Source organism: Acartia tonsa, chromosome 15 (assembly GCF_053477335.1).
Source record: "Acartia tonsa isolate MP-2025a chromosome 15, ASM5347733v1, whole genome shotgun sequence".
Lineage (NCBI taxonomy): Eukaryota > Metazoa > Arthropoda > Copepoda > Calanoida > Acartiidae > Acartia > Acartia tonsa.
In genome coordinates, this window is record NC_137274.1 from 3,679,702 (window position 1) to 3,701,194 (window position 21,493).

General features: G+C 32.0%; 1 protein-coding gene across 9 annotated transcripts in view; it reads left to right on the forward strand.

Annotated features, from left to right (window-relative positions):
* Positions 1–21,493, forward strand: part of LOC145307377 (uncharacterized) — a 449,599-nt gene that overhangs the window by 10,871 nt on the left and 417,235 nt on the right. For all 9 annotated transcript variants that reach the window (XM_080149789.1, XM_080149786.1, XM_080149787.1 and 6 more), the window contains exons 3-8: positions 572–608; positions 2,598–2,657; positions 4,721–4,789; positions 5,348–5,430; positions 9,171–9,478; positions 10,507–10,567. In XM_080149789.1, coding sequence (XP_080005915.1) covers positions 572–608; positions 2,598–2,657; positions 4,721–4,789; positions 5,348–5,430; positions 9,171–9,478; positions 10,507–10,567 — 618 coding nt within the window. The remainder of the gene's footprint in view (positions 1–571; positions 609–2,597; positions 2,658–4,720; positions 4,790–5,347; positions 5,431–9,170; positions 9,479–10,506; positions 10,568–21,493) is intronic.

The window sequence follows — 21,493 nt, forward strand, 5'->3', positions numbered from 1 at the left end:
TGTGAGTTTTAATGCTTAAAAATAGTAGTAGAACGATAATATTCACTAAATATGTGTATTTCTTATTGCAAAGAACTATAGACAAATTTTTTTTTTTTAAAGTTAACATAAATTTTTATTGTTCTACTACCGCTTTAAAACTCACACCTTTACGGATTTTCAGCGCAACCTACTCCTCCCTTTCTCATAAGTAAGAAATTCCTTAACAAAATATAGAATGTACTTGGTCCGTTGGTCAGTCAGTCAGCTGTGAAATATATACTAGCGACTACGCCCCCTAGAGGCCTCTAGTGGCACCACTTTACGATACCTACCTATGTTGCGTTCAAGTATTTCAAATATTAAATTTTCTATTTTTTTGATTTCTCTTAAGAGGATGGTGGTACCCTCCCCCAAAATAGTTAAAAAACCTTTCCGAGTACCTATGAGAAGCTACCCTGTTAGGGAGAGCCCGATCGGTTCAGCGGTTAGCGAGATCCTTAGGTACACACAGACAAACAGACATCCTGTTACTTTATTGTAAGGATTTGTATTTATCATAATGGTTTCATGACTTCTTTTTTTGTTTTAGGTGGCCTTGTGTGAAAATGTTTCACAAGTTGACGCAGGTAAATAATAGATATTTTTTTATCTCATAGTATTACAAACAGCTTTCCGCGGATACATGTAAAATGTACATTTAAAGGATTAAAACCAGTGTTATCAACCCCGAGATGCCAAAGACATGGGCTAAATATAACTGGTTTTAATCTTGTGATTGTTCATTTTTTATTCGTAGAAAGCTGGATATTATACGATGCTAGACATAGTTGTTTTCGTATGGATGAGAACAGGTTCCTATCCACCGGATTCGAATAAATACGAGAAATAATTTTTACAGTATGGCTTTGAAACCAGTTAATATCCGCTGGATTAGAACCGGTTCTCAGCCATGCTGAAAAATCATTTATTTCATCGACTTAAAGACAGCTTTCCACGAATATTAATTTTATGATTTTTCATTTTGATATTCGTTGAAAGATGTTTGTAATACGATGCTATACATGATTTTTTAGTATGGCTGAGTTGATTGGTTAGAATCTTGGCTCAATACAACGTTATAACTTAAGAGAATTGTGTAACTGCAGGGTGTAAAAGAATTGATTATTGTAAAATTATGTTGATTACTTGGTCCGATGGTCTCTCTGTAATGATCTTACATTTAAATTTTAATAACTAGGCAGCTACTTTGTAAATCACTTTGTCTTTTTATTCTTTTTACCCTTACAGATCGGGCACCAATTCCCACCTTAATACCTTGGCTAGATAAAGACGTTACATTTTTTTCTGGTAGTTCATGTGTATTTTTAGAGAAAATTACTTTTTCTAGTCATAGCGGCCAGACTGCTCCTTAGCCTCTTTTTAGCGGACAGCCGCTAAATTTAGAACAGCTAATTTTACAGCTAGGATGACCAAATTTTAGGACGAACTTTTATTTTTCATAACTGAAAAATACTTTTTCTGATCATCGCCGAAAAACGGCGAATAACGGAAACCGCCGTTGGCGGTTACGGCGGTAGAACGGCGGTTGGCGGCGCAAATTAATATTTTTATCTGTTTATTATTGCTCAAGGGTTTACCAAAAAAAATTATAGGTCTCTAGCTGTAATAGAAGCCACGATATTCATGATATATGTCTGTAGTAAAAGCCGGACAAAAATCGGTCATAAAGTCGGTCGGTCATAACTCAATGGTTCCTACTGTTACTATGTCAGATGCGCGATATTATATGTACAGTTCCCAAAGTTTTATAATAACTGTTTCTTATTTGTTAGCTTCATAATTTCATTATTTTCTACCACGTAGTTTTTGTAATACCAAGACGTGAGAAAATCACTTTCTTATGAAATTCAGCTTATACGGTTGACTTATTTTCACCAAAACAGCAGGACTACTATTTTAAAGGTGCCTTATTGTTTGTTATTTATTTTAGGTAATAAAAAATTATTTGTGCTCTATGCAATTCGAATCCGTACCGCAATCCGTCCAACTATTTTCAATCCAGAATCTTTTGTAGCACCTAAAAAAATTTATCACCTCTTTTGCCCTAATCTTCTACAAAAAAAAATGGGAGGTATTTTATGTTTTTTTTGGGGGGGGTTGGGGGTGTCCCCCCCCCCTTCCCCCCCAAGAAAATAGCCTAAATCCACCATAGGACCAGAAGAGTAGAATCCGATCGGTTCAGTGGCTACCGAGATCTAAAGCTTCAGACGGACGGACACACTGACATCAAGCTACTTTGTATTATAGATTAACTGCAGATAAAATGGTGGAAAACATTCAAAGTTTTTTTTTATACTTATTTTAGGTTATGTTAAGTAAGGGTTAGAAAATGGCTGTTGTAACGTCTAGAATATTTTTTTCTTTCAAAGACCTTTTAAAATATTGCTAGAATCCGCAATGAAAGCAACGTGATTTTCTCGGCTCCTATAAAAGAAAGACTCCTGAAACTTCTTGTCGCCATTCCCATCAATATGGAGCATAAAAAAGTTTAAAACATCCATGGTGGTCGGACTTCTTTTTATGCAGGTTTTTAGCTATTTTTTTTTATTATTTAGATAATCTTAGTGGTAGAGCCGCAGCCCCTCTTGAAGAACTAACTTCTTTTATTCAATATGGTGAGTTTTTTTAGTTGGGATGCTATTCTATAATTTGAAATGTCCGTCCGTCTGTCTAAGACAGAAAGAGGGGAAACGTGATTTTCTCGGCTCCTATAAAAAATAAAAGGCTGAAATTTTCAGGGATTAAATATGTTAACTTTCTTCATATTTTCACCAAGTTTCATTAAGATTCGTCAATTAACTGGGGTGCTACTTTTTAAATTTTCATGATTTTATTTACTCCTATTCGAGATATACGGCTGATATGTTTAGGTATTAAATAAGTTCACAATTTACATATCCCTTCAAAGTCTCATAAAGATTTGCTTATTGGTTGAGGTGCCAGATCGATTCCTAGATTTTGACGATATAAATCTTGCAAGGTTTCATATTTTCCGGATATCCATCCATAATTTTTGAGCTTCGCTACTTAGGGATGTTATTCTATAATTGTCTGTCCGTCCGTCCTGAACGCTATGGGGGAAATGGATTTTCTCAGTTGTTAGTTAAGATAGTCCAATGGGTACTACTATTACATAGGTAGGTAAGTAAAAGATTCTTCATCAAAATAGACCAAAATTCCCATTTCCGCAGGTTTTTTCTAACCTAACCTAAAAATAAAAATATTTAGATTTTTTGATTTTGATATATCCCTTATAATAATGGGAAAATAGATTTAATTCAACTAAGGGTGGAAAAACATTAATCTTTATGCAGAATATACACCCCTGTTATTTTCTTAATATGTGGAAAGCAATATAAATTTTAGTATTTTTTTTAGTATTTTAAATTTAATAAGATTAATACTAGTAGCCTGAGCCTTCGGCCCCTCGAGGCTAACAAAATATTATTTTTCATTTTATAAGCCGCGGAAAGCTGTCTATAATACGATGTGATAAACTATTGTATGTAGGTATGCTACCCTAACCTAAAAATAAAAATATTTTGATTTTTTTTATTCATTTACATATAGTACCTATTGGACTAGGCTTTTGTACAAAGTTGCAAAATTCTAGCTCAATATTTTGTCCATTATATGCTCACGGTTTACGAGTATGTTAAATTAGCTAAAAGTGCGTTATTTAGAAATGATCGTACATAATATTTCTGGCATATAAATGACGTATTATTAAACAACAAAATTATATTAAGACTTCATAGCAGGATAGGTTGATGGGACTTGGGCCAGCACACCAGTAAACCTGCAATAGGAGATATTCTGATAAAATGGACTATGGTTTAACTCCCCCTTTTAAAATCTGACCAAAATCACCATAGATATTGAAAAATGAGTAAAAAGCTACTTGTATTCTCTGCACCTACAGATACATAAATCCCTAAGAATAATGGGAAAATAGATTTTAACTAAGGGAGGAAAAAAATTAATCTTGTGCAGAATATACACCCCTGGAAAGCTGTCTATAATACGATAATAATTAAATTTTTTTTATTTTAATATTCTTATATAATAGATGCTTTACATGATTTTTCAGTATGACTGAGAACAGGTTCTATTCCAGCGGATATTAATCTGTTTTATAGCATCGTATTATAGACAGGTTTCCGCGGGTATAAAAATGTACAATTATAAGTTAAAAACCAGTTTTGTTAGACCAGAGATGCCGAAGGCCTGTGCTAACAAAAATGATTTAATCTTATAACTAGGTATTCATTTTGATAACCGCAGAAAGCTGTCTATAATACAATATTAATTTTAATATTTTTAATATTCGATGCTATACATGATTTTGCAGTATGACTGAGAACAGGTTCTAATCCAGCGGATAACTATTACAACTGTAGGTAGACTTTGAATTTGAAATAGATTAATATACGGTGGATTAGAACCTATTATCTATAGCTTCGATTTAGACAATTTTCCGCTGATAGCAAAGTGATTAATCATATGATTACTACCAGTTTTGTTAGCCGGGGCTTTCTATACTATAATTTTTCATTTTTCCTGCCGCGGAAAGCTGTCTATAATACGATGTGATAAACTATTGTAGGTGCATCCAAAGTTTTATTACATTGGTACCCAAAGTTTTATTACAGTGGTACCCAAAGTTTTATTATTGTAGGTATGCCTGAAGAGGGCGAGGACGGACATGGTGGTGCTGCTGGTTTTGACGACTTTGATGATCCAGAAGGTAGGAATCTAGAAACCGATTAATATCCGCTGGATTACAACCGGTTATCCGCCATACTATCTGCATAATATCCGCGGATAGCTGTCTATAATTCGATGCGATGTTTAACTACAATATTAGGGGATCTAAAGGGATAAGACAATGGCTGATAAATTGAAGTACATCCCCACTTATGATGCACCAAATCAGCCCTTTTATAGATTTCATTTGGTTGTTGAAACGTTTAACACTCAACTAAATGAACCAACCAATTAAAATTAAATTAAAGTCCCCAAGGGTGTGAGTCCAACGAATAAGAAAACGTTATTGTAAGAATTTGGGGACTAGTGTAATAAACAGACCATTGTCTCCTCCCTCCCTGTGTAACAAAATACCAGGAAGGGAGGGGAGTGGGGACATTGGGCTGTTTATTACACTAGTCCCCAAAGTTTTATAGTAACTTTTACTTATTCGCTGAGGTACCCAACGTTTAGCTTAAAAACTTTAGGTCTTTTTATTAAATCTTTATTAGTAGACACAAATAAGTAGTGTACTAACGTTTCAACCAATGATTTTTAGAAGAATTCCGGCTGGAACAAGAGAGGCTAGAGCAGGAGCTACGCGAAGCTATGGAAGAGCAGCAACAACAGATTCAACTTCAGGTTAGCAATTTTCCAGTATGGCTACGAAACCGATTATTATCCGGCGGATTAGAACCGGTTTTCCGCTTTCTATCCGCATGATATCCGCGGAAAGCTGATTATAATACGATATGATAAATAAATTTTAAACACCATGGATCTAAAGGGATAAGGTTAACAATTTTCCAGGGTTCTAAAAAAATAAATTGATGGTACACCGATAAACGTCCTAATGCGACATCTCTTTAGTAAAAACTTCCAACATTTTTTTAGAAATAAAAGTTTTTCTAAAGGGGTAGTTTCACGAAATGCATTTAAACTTAATTTAGTGAACCGCATATTTTTTGCTAGTTAATGGGTTAAACTATATTTATATGGCACATATTTGAAAGAATTTCAATTTTCTACCACGTAGTTTTAAAAATATTAAGACTTGAAAATTGTTGCATTAGAAAAAATTATGCCTAGCATTGTATTATACTTTTCCAGTTTTCTACAAATATATGTACAATTATTAGATTAAAAGCCAGTTTTTTTTTGCATCTTATGGCTTCTAAAAACCTTTGTGTAAGATTCGCTTTTAAAATGAACTCTAATCATTGGAATCTTACACATTAGACAAAAATAGTTATTTCATATAGCATCGTATTATAGACAGCTTTCTGCGATTGTAAATTGTAAATTCTGATATTAAAACTGGTATTAATCTTATGATTTTATTTTAATATTCGCTATTTACGGATGTTTTCATCCTTGTTTTGTTGTATTCAAATACTAGTCCGTTAGGGAATTTTTAAAAGCGAAGCTTTTCTATAATTAGGGTCGGTCCGTACGTCCGTCAGTCCGAGATAGATAGCTTTTATTCGTTAATTTAGGCATGTTAGAATTGTCCTATCAATTTCAAACTTTGCATGATGATTCCTGAAGTAGTTGGGTACGATTTAGAAAGCGTAGCAACTCCATAATCATTACCAGAATGTCCGTACGTCCATTTTAAACAGGTTGATTTTTCTACTTTTTTAACAACAAATTTTCAAGTGTTCTAATTATCCGTTTGATCTGATTTTTGGTATATTGATTCCTTGGACAACAAAGAACAATATTATAAGCGAAGCAACTCTATAATCAAGTCCAAAAATGTAAGTATGTCCATAAACATTATCCTGCTTCAAGCAGTTTTTCAACAAATTTACTTGCACTTTTGCTTCGGCTCTTATACTTTTAAATTCTGATTATTCAGTTCAGATACTATACAAGTGTTAATGTCCGTTTGTCCTACCGTTTCTGTGCTTCGCTTTTATGGATGTTGTCATCCTTGTTCTTCAAAGGGTTAAGATATAGGCTTTAAAATAGCCTAAAACAATCACAGAACCTAAAATCTTAATCTTTAGACGATAACTTTATATAATGGGAACATTTGCTCTGGGGATATTAGGGGAGGTCAAGAAAATAGCTTAAAACCATCACCAAGATTTCTAAAAAGCTTAACTGAAAAGCATTCAGAATTCTGACCAGCCTATACCAAGATCTTTAGCTTCAGACAAAAAAAACTTACTACTTTATATTTTCTAAAACATTGTATCGAACGTTAAATAATAGTTATTTCTCGCATCGTGTTATAAACAGCGTTCCGCGGATATAGAATGTACAATTATAAGATAAAAACCAGTTTTTTTAGCCCCGAGGTGCCGAAGAAAGCTTGATATAATACGATGCTAGACATAGTTTTTTCGTATGGATAAGAACCGGTTCCTATCCACCGGATTCGAATGAATACGAGAAAAAGTTTTATTTCATATATTTTTGCCCGTGAACGTTAAAGGCCCGAGCTATTAATTTTATGAGTTTTTTTTTTATTATTCGTAGAAAATTGTCTGTAATACAATATGATACATGATTTTTCAGTATGGCTTTAACCTGGTTTGTACTTGTACTCTTGTTTGTACTGCTTGTACTTTTCAGGAAAGCTTTTTAAATGTATTAGTTTTTTGCCCCCTTGGCCTTAAACTTTAAAATTCTCATTTGAGTTTACCCCCCCTCAAAATCATTAAAAAATGGCTCAAAACTTTCTGGACCTTAAGTGAAGCTTTTCACAATCGTTATTTTTTATAGCATCGTATTACAGACAGCTTTCCGCGGTCGGGTATCAGAATGAAAAAAAACAATGGTATTAATCTTATGACTTTATTTCAATATTCGTAGACAATTGTCTGTAATACGATGCTATACAGTATGGCTGACCAAACTGGTTCTAATCCAGCGGATATTAGTCGACGAAGCTATCCTGGAAAAATCTTACTATACTAATCATTTTAATAATCCAACCAATCAAAATCCACTAAAGTCTCCAAAGTTGTTAAGCCAACGAATAAATCTTTGGGGACTAGTGTATTAAATAGCCCATGGTCTCTTCTCTCTCTCTCTCTCGCTTTTTAGCAAGTTGCAAGCTCCAAGCCTCTAGGGTTGTGTGTGTAAGGGGGGGGGGGGGGTGTCTAGAAAATAGCCTGAAACCACTACAAGACCAGTAGTTTTATTACCTAAAGAGTAGAACCAAATCGGTTCAGTGGTTACCGAGATCTTAAGCTTCTGACAGACAGACGGAGAAACATCGTTCTACTTTGTATTATAGACTAGCGGCTGCGCCCCAAGCATCTTGGGGCTCTATATTCGATTGGCAGAAAAATAGCCTAAAACCATACAAAGACTTATTTTTAAAAAATTAAAAAGCCTTAAACCATCTCAGAGCCTATAAGAGGCTTCACTGTAAAGAACCATATCGGTTTGCGAGATCCTTCGCTACAGACAAAAAAAAGCTTATTACTATCCTATTATATAAATTAGTAAGCGTTTTTTGTCTGTCCCGAAGGATCTCGCTAACCGCTAAACCGATAATGTTCTCCTTTTCAGTGAAGCCTCTTATTGGTCCTGGGAAGGTTTTAAACCATTTTTGGGAAGGGTGTCTTCACCCCCCTTCCCCCCCAAAAATATTTTTTTACTCTTTTGAAACTCAAATTTAAAATGGGATGAGGTCGACTTTTCCACCTCCTACATTAAGTGCCCCTAGAGGCTTCTAGGGGCATAGCCGCTAGTCTATAATACAAAGTAGAACGATGTTTGTCTGTTTGTTTCTAGTCTGTCTGAAACTATCGGGTTCTCCTTTACAGGGTAGCTTCTCATAGGTCACGGGAAGGTTTATAACTATTTTCTTTTAAATCTAAAACACGAAAAAATGGTTTGATCAAACCTCTTGGGGTAAAGCCCCTAGAGGCTAGGGGCGAAGCCGCTAGTCCTTATACTAAAGTAACAGGATGTTTGTGTGTTTGTACCGAAGGATCTCGCTAACCGCTGAACCGATCGGGTTCTCCTTAACAGGGTAGCTTTTCATAGGTCCCGGGAAGGTTCATAACTATTTTGTGGGAGGATACCACTACCCTCCCATGAGAAATCATGTAAATTAAAAAAAAATATTTAAGAGACTGGAACCAAAAAAAAACATTAAAGTGCCACTAGATGCCTCTAGGGGCGTAGCCGCTAGTATATTATAGAATACTAGTTGCTTTGCCCCTATGCTCTAGGAGATAGGGAGAAGGGAGTTAAATCAAATGTCAGTAAAATAGCCTAAAACCAACCTAAAACACTTTTTTATTAGAATCCCTCTGAAAATAACAACTAATTTGGACCAGTATTTTCAGAGATCTTAAGCTTCAGATAAAATAGAAACCTTACTACTTTATTTAATAGGATATTATAAATCTATTTAGCAAGCTGCTGCCAGCCTCCCCGAGCCGTTGCTACAAGTTGCCAGCCCCCCCAAGCCGGTGGAACAACAAGCCGCCCCGCCACAGTCAAACCCGCCGCCTCCCGCCGCCGCCGCTCCTATAGCCGCCGCCACTCCTATAGCTGCCGCTAACCAGCAGCTGAAAACGCCGCCGCCGCCAAATACGCCGCAGCAACCTGTTATTAAGCCGGCTGAACAGCCAAAGAAGCCGCAGGTGCAGCAGCCGTCTCAGGCCGCGGCTGCTCAACAGCATCAAGCCCACCCGGCCAAGCCGGTGGCACACGATTTGGGGTAAGTGATGAATCCGATTAATATCCGCTGGATTAGAACCGGTTCTCCGCCTTACTATCCGCATGACTTCCGCAGAAAGCTGTCTATAATACGATAAGATAAATGACCATAAATCATCAGGGATCTAAAGGGATAAGTTAATGGTCGATAAATTGATGATCCTTTCGTGGCAACGCCTCTTAAGGGGCGATTTGTCGTATTTTTAAAATGGCTTTTAATATGTTATATTTGGTTAGGTGATTGCCCCGCAGGGTTAGAAATAGCAGAAGAGTTACTTTGATAATACGAAGAATCGCCCCTTAAGGGGCGTTGCCACGAAAGTGACTATACCCGAAAACTTTATTATAAAACTTTGGGGACAAGTGTAATAATCAGCTGAGCCCATTGTCCCCTCCCTCCCTCTCCTTCTAATCACATTGTTCTAAATGGATATATAAAATACGTGGATACATTGACGGGGGGGAAAATTAATTGTCAATTTAGCTTGCTTATAATGGACTCCTCTATCTGCCATTGTCTTATCCCTTTAGATCCCTGATATAAGATAGACATTGAATTCATATCCAGGGTGGCTGCTACTCAATTGTTAATTACACTAGTCCCCAAAGTTTTATAGTAACGTTTTCTCATTTGTTGGCTTAACAACAACTTTAGGGACTTTTAATAAAATTTTGGTTGGTTTGATCATAAAGTAGTGTCTAAATGTTTCAACCACTAATCTTACGCTACAGAAGGGGTAATTTTGTTTATCATTTGGGATATACATCAATTTATCTGCCATTGTCTTATCCCTTTATATTCCTGCTATAAGATAGACATTGAATTTAATATGCAGGGAGGCTGCTACTCAGCTGTTAATTACACTAGTCCCCAAAGTTTTATAGTGCTTTGATCATAAAGTCCAAATGTTTCAACCATCAACAGAAGGGGTTATTTTGTGTATCATTGGGGATATACATCAATGTATCGGCCATTGTCTTATCCCTTTATATTCCTGCTATAAGATAGACATTGAATTTAATATGCAGGGTGGCTGCTGCTCAGCAGAACAAACTCAACCAAGAGGCAAACTTGAAGGCAGCAAAACAGGTGAGTCAAGGATGCAACCTTGTGACACTCCTGAGTTTAATCTGTATAAACTAGGATGACAACATCTATAAGTAGCCAAGATCTAAAATGGTATGACAGACGAACATCAACTCCTGTAGAGTGTCATAACTGAATAAGTACAATATTAATGTACAAGTTTAAACAGTACTATGACCAGCAGGTGAAGCCTGACTCCTTAGTTAGAAAGGCTCTACAATCTGGCATAACTGTCCATCTGTCTATCTATCTATCTGTCTGTCTTTCCATCAATCCATCTATCTGTCTGTCTTTCCATCAATCCATCTATCTGTCTTTTCATCTGTCTCTCTGTCTATCTATATATCTATCTGTCTTTCCATCTGTCTTATAAAATGTCCCATCTGACTTAAAACTTTACTTTTTTAGCCTTTCTACTTTGGAAACAAACTGTCCACCTATCTTTCGCAATCTGTCTAGCTATCTGTCTATCTATCTATCTGTCTTTCCATCTATCTATCCATCTGTCTATAAATAAAATGTCCCATCTGACTTAAAACTTTACTTTTTTAGCCTTTCTACTATGACCAGCAGGTGAAGCCGGACTCCTTTGTTGGATAACTGTACAACCTGGCATAACTGTCAATCTGTATCTATCTATCTATCTATATATCTATCTATCTCTCTTTCAATCTATTTATCTGTCCTTCCATAGATCCATCTATCTATCTATCTGTCTATCCATCTGTCTTTCCATCTATCTATCTATCTGTCTTTCCATCTATCTATCTATCTGTCTATCTATCTATCTATCTTTCCATCTATCTATCCATCTGTCTATAAATAAAATGTCCCATAAAAGAAATATTTACTATAACTTCATGAATTATCAACGCTCTTTTAATTTATCCTTTATTAATATCACAATGCATGATTGTATACAGAAATATAGAAAGAATGGTTGTACAAAGTAGGACGTGCAGAGCGCGACTGCTTGTATGTGCCTAGATAAGTTAGCAAGGTCTTACATTGCCATTAAGGCAGGCGGCTTGGCAAGATTAAGTACAAATGTAACAAGAGTAGAACTATGCAAAGGCCATCAATCTTAATGTTGTATGTATAATTTGCAACAAGTACCCCCCCTCAAAGAAGGGCATTTCCAACAGCCAGTCACAGGAGTGACTGTTAAGTTTTCTTGCTTACAGCCTCAATTAGCGACTGTTTTATTTTCAAATTACTAATTAAGTAATTTGTTACACTTCAATTAGAAGTATACATCTTTTTGCAAGTATTCGAGTGGGGTATATAACAAAAATCAAAAAATTGTTGGCCTTGATTGATACAATTCTAATTTTCTGAATTTTAAACAGGGTAGTTGTTGTACAAAAAGGTTGCAGTTAATTGAAAAGTTATTTTACAAATTCGCGATGCACAATCAAACAAAATGACAAATACTAGTCTTCTTAGAATTCTTCATAGCTTCTTGTTATTGGTTGATGGTTGCAGGTTGGGTGTTCAATTTGGTTTTGAAGGCAATCTTAATTAAATAATCACATAACATAGGTTACACAAAAACAAATTATATCATGGTAATTATTGTTACATATATTATTCATAATTTACTAGGTAAAAAAGGTTTTCTCAAAAGTATATTTAGGAAAATAAGAGCTAGTAAAAAATTTCCTGAAAATAAAAGATATTTGAGTAATTTATAGATGTAAGAATAAAATGCACAATATTATGAAATCTGCTTAATATAAAATTGTAATATTATAAGTTCAATAAAGGAGAAATAAAAAATAAGTAGTTTGTGCATTTCTAAGGTTTTTCTTTTTGAAAATGGTACCTAGTGATCAATAACTAATTTTATCATTAACAAATCTATTACTGTAGCCAAGAATTTACAAATAAGATGAATAGTTTTTTTTTATACATTTCATTTAACTGTATCAAATACTTGAATAATTTATTTTAATACAAAGGTAAAAATTTTGCATAGAAGTAAAAATTTGCATGTAATTTAAAAAAAATTTTGAAAGATTGTTGTCAAAATATAAGTAATAAAGAATTTGAATTTTGAAAGCAATGTGTTTAAAAATCTTTAATTGAGGCAAAATTGTAGTTTAAAAACTATTTGTAATATTTGTAGTATAGTCCACTTTGTTTACATTGCTTATTAATATTTAGTTTTATCAATAAAATACAAATTAAAAAAAAGTTTTACTTCTAAAAGAGAATGCACTTTTAGATTTTTTATTTAAATAATAAAATTTGAAAGAGAGTGGACTTTCATTTATTATTTATCAAACATTTTAAGAATAATAATTATTTATTTTTTAATAATAATATTTGAAAGAGAGTGGACTTTCAATGATTATTCATCAAACATGAAAAGTTTGACTTTTATTTTTTATAATAATATTTGAAAGAGAGTGGACTTTCATTGATTATTCATCAAACATGAATCAGAATCAGAATAGTGATATACATTTAATATAATTTTGATCAGTTTGAAGATCAACACTAAGCCTTAACGATCTGAATGGCGGCCGTTATTTGGTTATTACATTAAATAAAGGGTAGCAACACTATATATGTAATTACATTTAATTTAATTAGATCTGTATGATGATCAACACTAACCATTAACGAACAGAATGGTGATCGTTGTCGGTCATTAAACTAAATAAATGGTCAGAGTGGTGACCCATTGTTTCATAAACAGTATATGTAATTACTTTAATTAGGTCAGAGGGGCGATTTACAATCAAGAGATTGTACTTTCAATGATTATTCATCAAACATGAAAAGTTTAAATATAGTATAAGTAAGAAAAGCAAGGCACTGAAATAGAATGTACTTTCAGTTAAATTTATTACATTAACTGTCGTTTCTAAAGAAGAATGTCCCTTAAGAAACTGATATATTTGATAGCAAATATTATTATGATTATTCTTGGTCTGGGTTAACTTTAAGTTAATATCAGATTCAGAAAGTTTACATTACTATATTATCTTGGGTTACTTTTTGGTTAGTAACATAATTCAGAAGGTTTATAGTATTGTATAATTCGGAAAAGGGATAATGTTTGTATAGAATCATCATAATGCTCTTGGTTCTTAGTTTAGGTGTTAATTAGAATCATTATAGGAATATGGTATTAATACACATAGAGTATAACTAATTGATATGCAGATATGAACTTGCTAAAAATAAAAGGACAGAGATTAGCATCCTGTAACAATTGTAAAACGTTGACATATGAAAGCAATTACTGCGTTTATGAGCAAAATTAATACAGGTCGATGTTTATGTTATGTTTAATTCAAGCAATTATTCAAGCTTCCTTCATTTATAAGATACGTTTGTGTGAATTGATATACCATTAATTTAGTATGTATGATGTTATATGATAGGTCTAACATATTATTAACTATATGCTATAATCACGAAACCTCTATTTAAAATACAACAAGGACAAGAAGTAAACATTGTAACACAGTGTTTACAATTGATAAACTCTACCAATTAATACATCTAGCCATAAAATCTTGTAATGATAAATATCCCCCCGCAATAAGTTAGAACTTAACATATTTGATATAGTTTTGCTGGTTAATTTAATGATATATAAAAACATATTCAGACTACAATCATTACTATTTTTTTATGAGTGATCTTGGGCAATTGAAAGTAGTAATGATAGTTGAAAAATATTTCGTTTTTAGCAAAAGTAGGGTACCAAACATCAATAAGATAAAAGTTTTCTTGGGGATGAATTATATCAGGGATATCATTATTACAATAAAAGTCTAAATATAAAGCAAGTGTAAGTATACAAATTTTTGGGTATAGACAAAAGAATAACAAGTTCTCTAAACTACTATCTACTTTCATTATGACCAAAGAGATCAAGGGTGCGGGAAATTTGCTCAAAAAAGAAACCTTTAAGATAAGGAGCAGGGAAAGAGAGAATTTATTTATTATTGGGGGAAAATAGACCATCTCTCTATTAAGTTTTTACTGCAGGGTATTGTTTTTACAATTTATTTCTTAACATGAGTTGAAAGTGTAGAAAAAATATTTTAAATTGAAATTATGTAGATAAATGAGTGAGTTTCCTAATATTATAAACCTTTTTCTGGTTACTACAGAGAAATGGGATTTTTTAAATTTATTAACCAGAGTAGAACGAGCAGAGTCATTGGTTATTTTATTATGTAGAGTAGGAAGTATGATAATTCTATCTCCATTCATTCTGTGTCAAAATTATTTGCAACTGTAATGATATTTTCTGTTTAAGGATATTGGTTAAGGATGTAAAATTTATTAAGTGATAAATTGTGATTAAGCATGGAAGTGGAGGTTAATGAAATTTTGAAACAAGTGTTTTTATTAGATTCAAAAAATTCTTTAAAAAATGATATAATTTGATCAAAATATCTATCACGACAGTTGGGGTAAATTGATTTCTATGGACCTCTTATTTTGAAGAAACTTTTAGTAACCAAGGTTATTTAAATCAATATTTTTATGACAAAAAAGCATTTCTAGAGTTAAATCTGGATATAGATAGGCGGTATGTAAGGTGTTTAGTAAATTGGAAATAAAAAAAGATATACTTTAATGTTCAGGTTTTTTAAAAATTTTAATTCACTATGGACAATTTTAGGTTCGAATCATTTTTTGAGACTATGTATCGATATAACATACCATCAATAGATTTATTGGACCACAAGATTTTAGAAATGATATAGGTTTTTAATTTGTTTATTGTTTGGACAATAAAAACGAAAAATATGAAAACACATTGAATAAAGTAAAGACATGCAAAGATTGCGTCGTTTTTAGGATATTGTTACTATTTCTAAGGGGGAAAATATTTGCCTTTTTGTTTAAATTATTCAACAATTCATCATAATTTGGGCAGCATTTTTCATATCTAATGATAGATGGATTTTATTTTGCTTAGATTTGGGAGGATTTTACCATGGGTGAAATTTTTAGCGAAGGCTAATGATTTTAAAATCTATTACTTATTTTCAAAGAGTTATTAATATAAAAAAAATATCAAATCAAGTACAGAAGGATATACATATGATGTAAAATATTAAACAGAGTATCAGCACTTTGACCTCTTTGCGGTATACCAAAACCTAAAACCTAGCGCAGATAGGGAGACCTATATGGTTGTAGATAGGTATACTAAAAACCTGTTGTGGATGGCGATACTTATAAAGTTGTAGATAGGTATACAAAATAGCCTAGTGCAGATAGGGATACCTATATTAGTGTCGATTTGTATACCAAATAACCTTATGTAGATAGGGATACTTATATTGTTATAGGTAGGTATTCCACACAACCTGATGTATTTAGGAATAGTTATATTGTTGTAGATAGGTATGCCAAAGTATACTAATTAACCTAATTTAAATAAGAATACCTTATTGTTGTAGATAGGTATGGTAAATAATAGGTGCAAATAGGTATACCTATATTTCTGTATGTATTTATGCTTAATAACGTGGTGTTAACAGGGGTAACTATATTTTTTTGTAGGTAGGCACGCCAAATAACATAATGTGAATAGGGGTACCTATATTTTTCATGTAGGTATGCCAAATAACCTGATGTCGATATACCTATCTTGTTGTAGATATGCATAACAAATAGCATGTTTTTTATTGGGTAATGGAGTCAATAGGAAGTTTGTTTAATTATGTAGCATAAAACGCATTTATTGGTATCAACAAACAAAATTCTATACATATAAAGGAATTTTTAAAAATATGGACGCTATTACTCCATTAATGTTATATTACACTGGAGAAATAATATTTTAAACATAAAATAGTATAATATTACACATATTCTATTTTAGGCCTGAGCGCTGGCTATCAAAAGCAAATCGATTTCAGTAGTCATAGTTATAAATATTCAATATTATGGCCAGAATGGAGGCCTAAACTAACAATGACACTTTAACCTTACACATATTCAATTTAAGGATATTTACAAATTGATATTTATCAATTACATTATGAATACTGGATTGGGCAGTATTATATATGCATTTGTTCATGGTTTAGGGATAATTATTTGGTCTGAGTGTTGACCTACATAAAGCGTCAGAATGACGACCTACATTTGATATTATATAACGTTATCAGAATGGTGACTTATACTATGCAATAACAACGGTCAGAATGGCGACCTACATTCGATATTAGATAACTTGATCAGAATGATGATCTATACTAAGCATTAACGGTCAGAGTGACGACCTACTTTTTTTGTTACATGTATACATAAAGACCGATTTTGGCCAGAATGAAGTCCAAAATAAATAATATAATAATATTTTGTTTAATTAGAATATAGCCTGAATGCTGGCTTAGACACATAATAGAATATTGTTTGTTATTGTTTACAGCTGTTGTATAAGAAGGATGATTAAGATACACATTTTTAATTTTGGCTTGATATTATTATTATAATGCAACCTTCAATTACAGGAGCAGAACTACTCTATAACTTGATGTTCTAATAGCTTTCTGTGCAGGTTATAAAAAGTAGTGCGGCTACTTTATTAATTGGCATTAAAATGTGCTATGTTATAAAAACATGTGCTACGCATTATTAACTGAGGTTTAAAATATCCATTCATTTATATTACTAAAAAGTAAATAGCGCAGCTACTCTATAACTTTGATATAAGCCATAATTGAGAGTAGTAAGCTTTTCGAATTAGGAAATATTGTTCCAGAAGGATGGCAATCTTAAATGATACAAAAAACCTTAGAAATGAAAACCTTCTCAATAAAAAGTATTGTATTTCGAAAGGAGTTTATTCTTTGACTTAAAAAACACAGGAGTGCAGTTATACTATAATTTAGTCAATCGACCCTTAGAAATGAAAGTCTTCTCAATGAAAAGTAATAAGTAGTTGGAATTATTGTATTTCAAAAGAAGTTTATTCTTGTGTCATTTTTGTTGTGAAATAAATGCATCAACAAAATCGCAACTTTATTTTCTGACGGCAGTTAGGATTTACCTTTTGTGAAAGTTAAGATAATTGGCAATCTCTGCGCACGCACAAATGTTTGGGTAGAGTGTTCTCTTACATTTAGTCCCAGACATTTTTTATACCTTGTGTCAAAATTTTTTACGACAATTTTTATGATGTTATATTTGTTATGTAACAATATCATAGATGTCTGTATCATATTTATTTGATATTAATAGACAACCTTACAAGAGTAATACGCGTGCAGTGCTGTAAGGCGCGCCTTACTGTTTATACAATCAAGTATATTTAAATTATGAAAAAGAAAAGTAGAAACGTATTAAAATGCGATAAAATATTCTACCAAATTTTACTTTTAAATAGAATTTTAAGTTTATTTATACTCTTATTCAAGGAAACTATTCATTTATGATAACTTCTGGCTACTTAGTTTTCTGCTGTTTTAAATGCTTTCCCTAAAGCTTGCGAGTCAAGCATAAACATTATATAAAGTATTTTTGTCTGTAGCTTAAGATTTCAACAACTTTTGAACTGATTGAATTTTCCACATTATTATAATGATTGAGAATTGCAAAAATGTTTTTGCGTATGTTATTGAACACTGGAAATTTTTGAAAGTTTGCTAGACAGCCTGCTTGGGCTGAGTTTTTAATGCGCTCGCTTGGTTAGCATAGGCTAGTCAGGCTAATACAGGTTTTTTAGTTACCATCATAGAAATTTGTACAATAACACCAATAGTTATTTAAAATGGCTGGTAAAAATATATTTAGTTATGGAAAATATAGGGATTTAGTTTAGGAAAATATAGAGATTATAAATAAAAATAATAGATTGACAAAGATTAAATTTATCTGGTCTTGTTAAATACTGTTATGTTTATGCGGTCGCGATGGAACATTTAGAGAGTTGTATTTTTTACTAACGGGTTGTAAGGTGTTAATAAAATAAAACACAAAAATTAATGCATTATTTTTAAACTAAAAAGAAATGTATGGTTTGGTTGAAGGGATCAATTGTTAATGTAATTCTTTAAATGATTGGTAAGAAGAAATTTTATAGCCTTGTCTAAAACTAGTTATAAACACAGATTCTATAGTTTTATTGTTTTCGGAAAACGTCCTTTTTAAAAAAAACGCAAGTTGGTTAGCCTTGAGCTATGGCTAGACCATAATCTTTCGTATATGCCTTATCCGGTTAACTACTTTGTAGAACAGTCAAAAAACACGCTAAAATATTTTTTATCCATCTCTTACTAAATTTGGTTCAGTAAAGATTTATATTTAACAAATGTATGTTTTTAGACTATTTTCCTATTAACTTTCCTTAAGGGATGAGGTCGAAGCAAATAGTTGTTTTCAAAACAGTAAGTATTTTTTTTTTTGCAATTGATATTTCCCGGAAGATATCAGATGTGTAATAAATGTATAACAGAGAGTGTCCTTTTATTATTTGAAGGAGTGTGGACCAACAAACAAAGGGTTAATAATATTTTTGTTTTAATAATTTTTCTTTATAACCTGATAAAGAGAACTTTATCAGTTTTATTTATTTATACATTATTTGAAGGAGAGTGGACCAACAAATAAATGTTAATATTTTAGTTTTTTTTTGCAATTGATATTTCCCTGAAGATAAAACTCAACCATGATTATTGTGCTATAGTGCTCTAGCAAAATTTCATAATATAAAAGAGATTAGATTTAAATATTGATTTTTGTAAGGAATAGTTTAGCACTAAATTATAATAATTACGTTACATAATAAAAGGTTAACTAAGTAGTATATGTAAAATTTTGTATACTTTAAAATGCTTTTGGCTTACTAGCAACACACTTTGTCCCCTTTTTCTAGGGCTAGTCGGATGCTGGGCAGTGTGTCCTATTTTAAAGTATTTTAACGATACATTTATAATTGTTTATTATAATAAAAAATGAAATACTAATTAATTTTGTGTTAACAGGTCCTTAATAGGAGCATTATTGACTAGCTAAATATTTTTACGTTATGTATGTAACATAAAAACGTGTATTTATTTAGCAATAAAACCGAAGGCTACAATAAAACTAATGATTAATAACCATTTTTAGATAAGAATCATCTCTGCTAAGCAATGAAACCTTGTGAATGAAAGGGTAGATAAATTTTTCATCCAACGGCTATGCAGAAACTTTTGGACTCAATTATCCATTATGATTACGGACGTTATTATACCTGCCAATTGGGAGATAAATTATTGGAAGGATAATTTCCTTTTAAACATTAATTTTCAAATACTTTTGTTTTAGAGAATACATAACAACAAATCAGAATAGCTCCCAATCAAGGTCAATTAAAAACTTAAATTAATTACCATTTACAAACAAATTTATAAATTATCACATTCACAATTCATTATAAGTTTGCAATGCAATGTATGTAGCATCGAGGTAGGCGAATGGAGCAGAATAATATTTTAGATTTAGTTTGTAAAAGGGTGGTATAATATTTAAGATTTAAGTAATTGCTAAAACAATTAAATTATTCTAGTATGAAACAATCCTCTTATTTTCATTGTAATTTTGTTGCATTGATGAAACACTAATACACCTAACACACGGTTGAATGATTTTATGAAATATACACCTTCGGAAAATATATATTTTGTAGCATAGCTACTTTATAGGATCTAAATTTAACTTTAGAGGACTCAAATTTCCTACCCAAACAAGAATGTTTTGAATTGTTCCGAAACGGGCTGGTAAAGGAAAACTCCAATTTCATTCTACATTTCAACATTCTAGTGAGAGAACGACGTCTAAGCTGTAGTATTAGCAAAAATATAGTAATCATTATTACTATGTAGGTAAGACAAGTCAACAACCTAAATTTTATATAGGCAATCATGTTTGCTTCTGGATTTTTGTAGATAATCTTAAATTAATTTTAACATTTGTGATTTGTGATAAAGTAAAACACGAATTGTGAGGGTAAAGCTAGTTTATGTATAATTGTAATGATATTATACATTCAACATTAATAGCTAATTTAGGACAAAATTTATAAATGTTACAGGAAGGAGTAATATTTATGAAAATGTACAAGCAAAATATGTATGATTTATCATAGATCAGAAAGAAGTTTTATGATAAATTTAGAAATATTAAAAGTATAATTGCGATGATATTATACTTCTAATTCAATATAATTGGAAGGGATATATATATTTAGAAACACAATGATTACATATATGTGTAATTAAATTTTTTATATATTTTATATTCAGCAGAGTGGAGCTGAAAGATTAATCTAATATATATATTCACAACAGAATGAAGTAGTGAATATTACTACTATATATATATTATAATAGTAAACTATATATTTTTGTATATATATTAGAGTGGAAATATATATAGCGAATATTAGAATAGTTAAGGTATTATTAGAGTGTAATTAAATACTCTTTGACTATAATAAAAATTATTTAAAAACTTTGGGGAAATGCTACCCCTCTCTTTCAAAAATTGAAAAAGAAAAAAAGAAAAATGTCACGAGAACTCACTAGGTGGTTAGCCTCCATTTTACACATTTACGTGCTTAAATAACTAAGATATTTTATCAACAAGGTATATTTCACTAATTTGGCATTTCAACTAGAATATATATATGGTTAAACTTTGAGTGTGTTAAAAAGACTGGCTTCTTCTACAGGTAGTTTGTGCTTCCTTCTTGTCTGGTTGTCCGCACGCGCAGTGTGCATGGTTGTGGTTTATATTTTTCGGAGGTGTTACAAAAGTTGTAACACCCATCTGACTTAAAACTTTACTTTTTTAGCCTTTCTACTTTGGAAAGCTCTACAATCTGGCCAAACTGTCCATCTAACTTTCTCAATCTATCTATCTATCTATCTATCTATCTTTCCATCTATCTATCCATCTGTC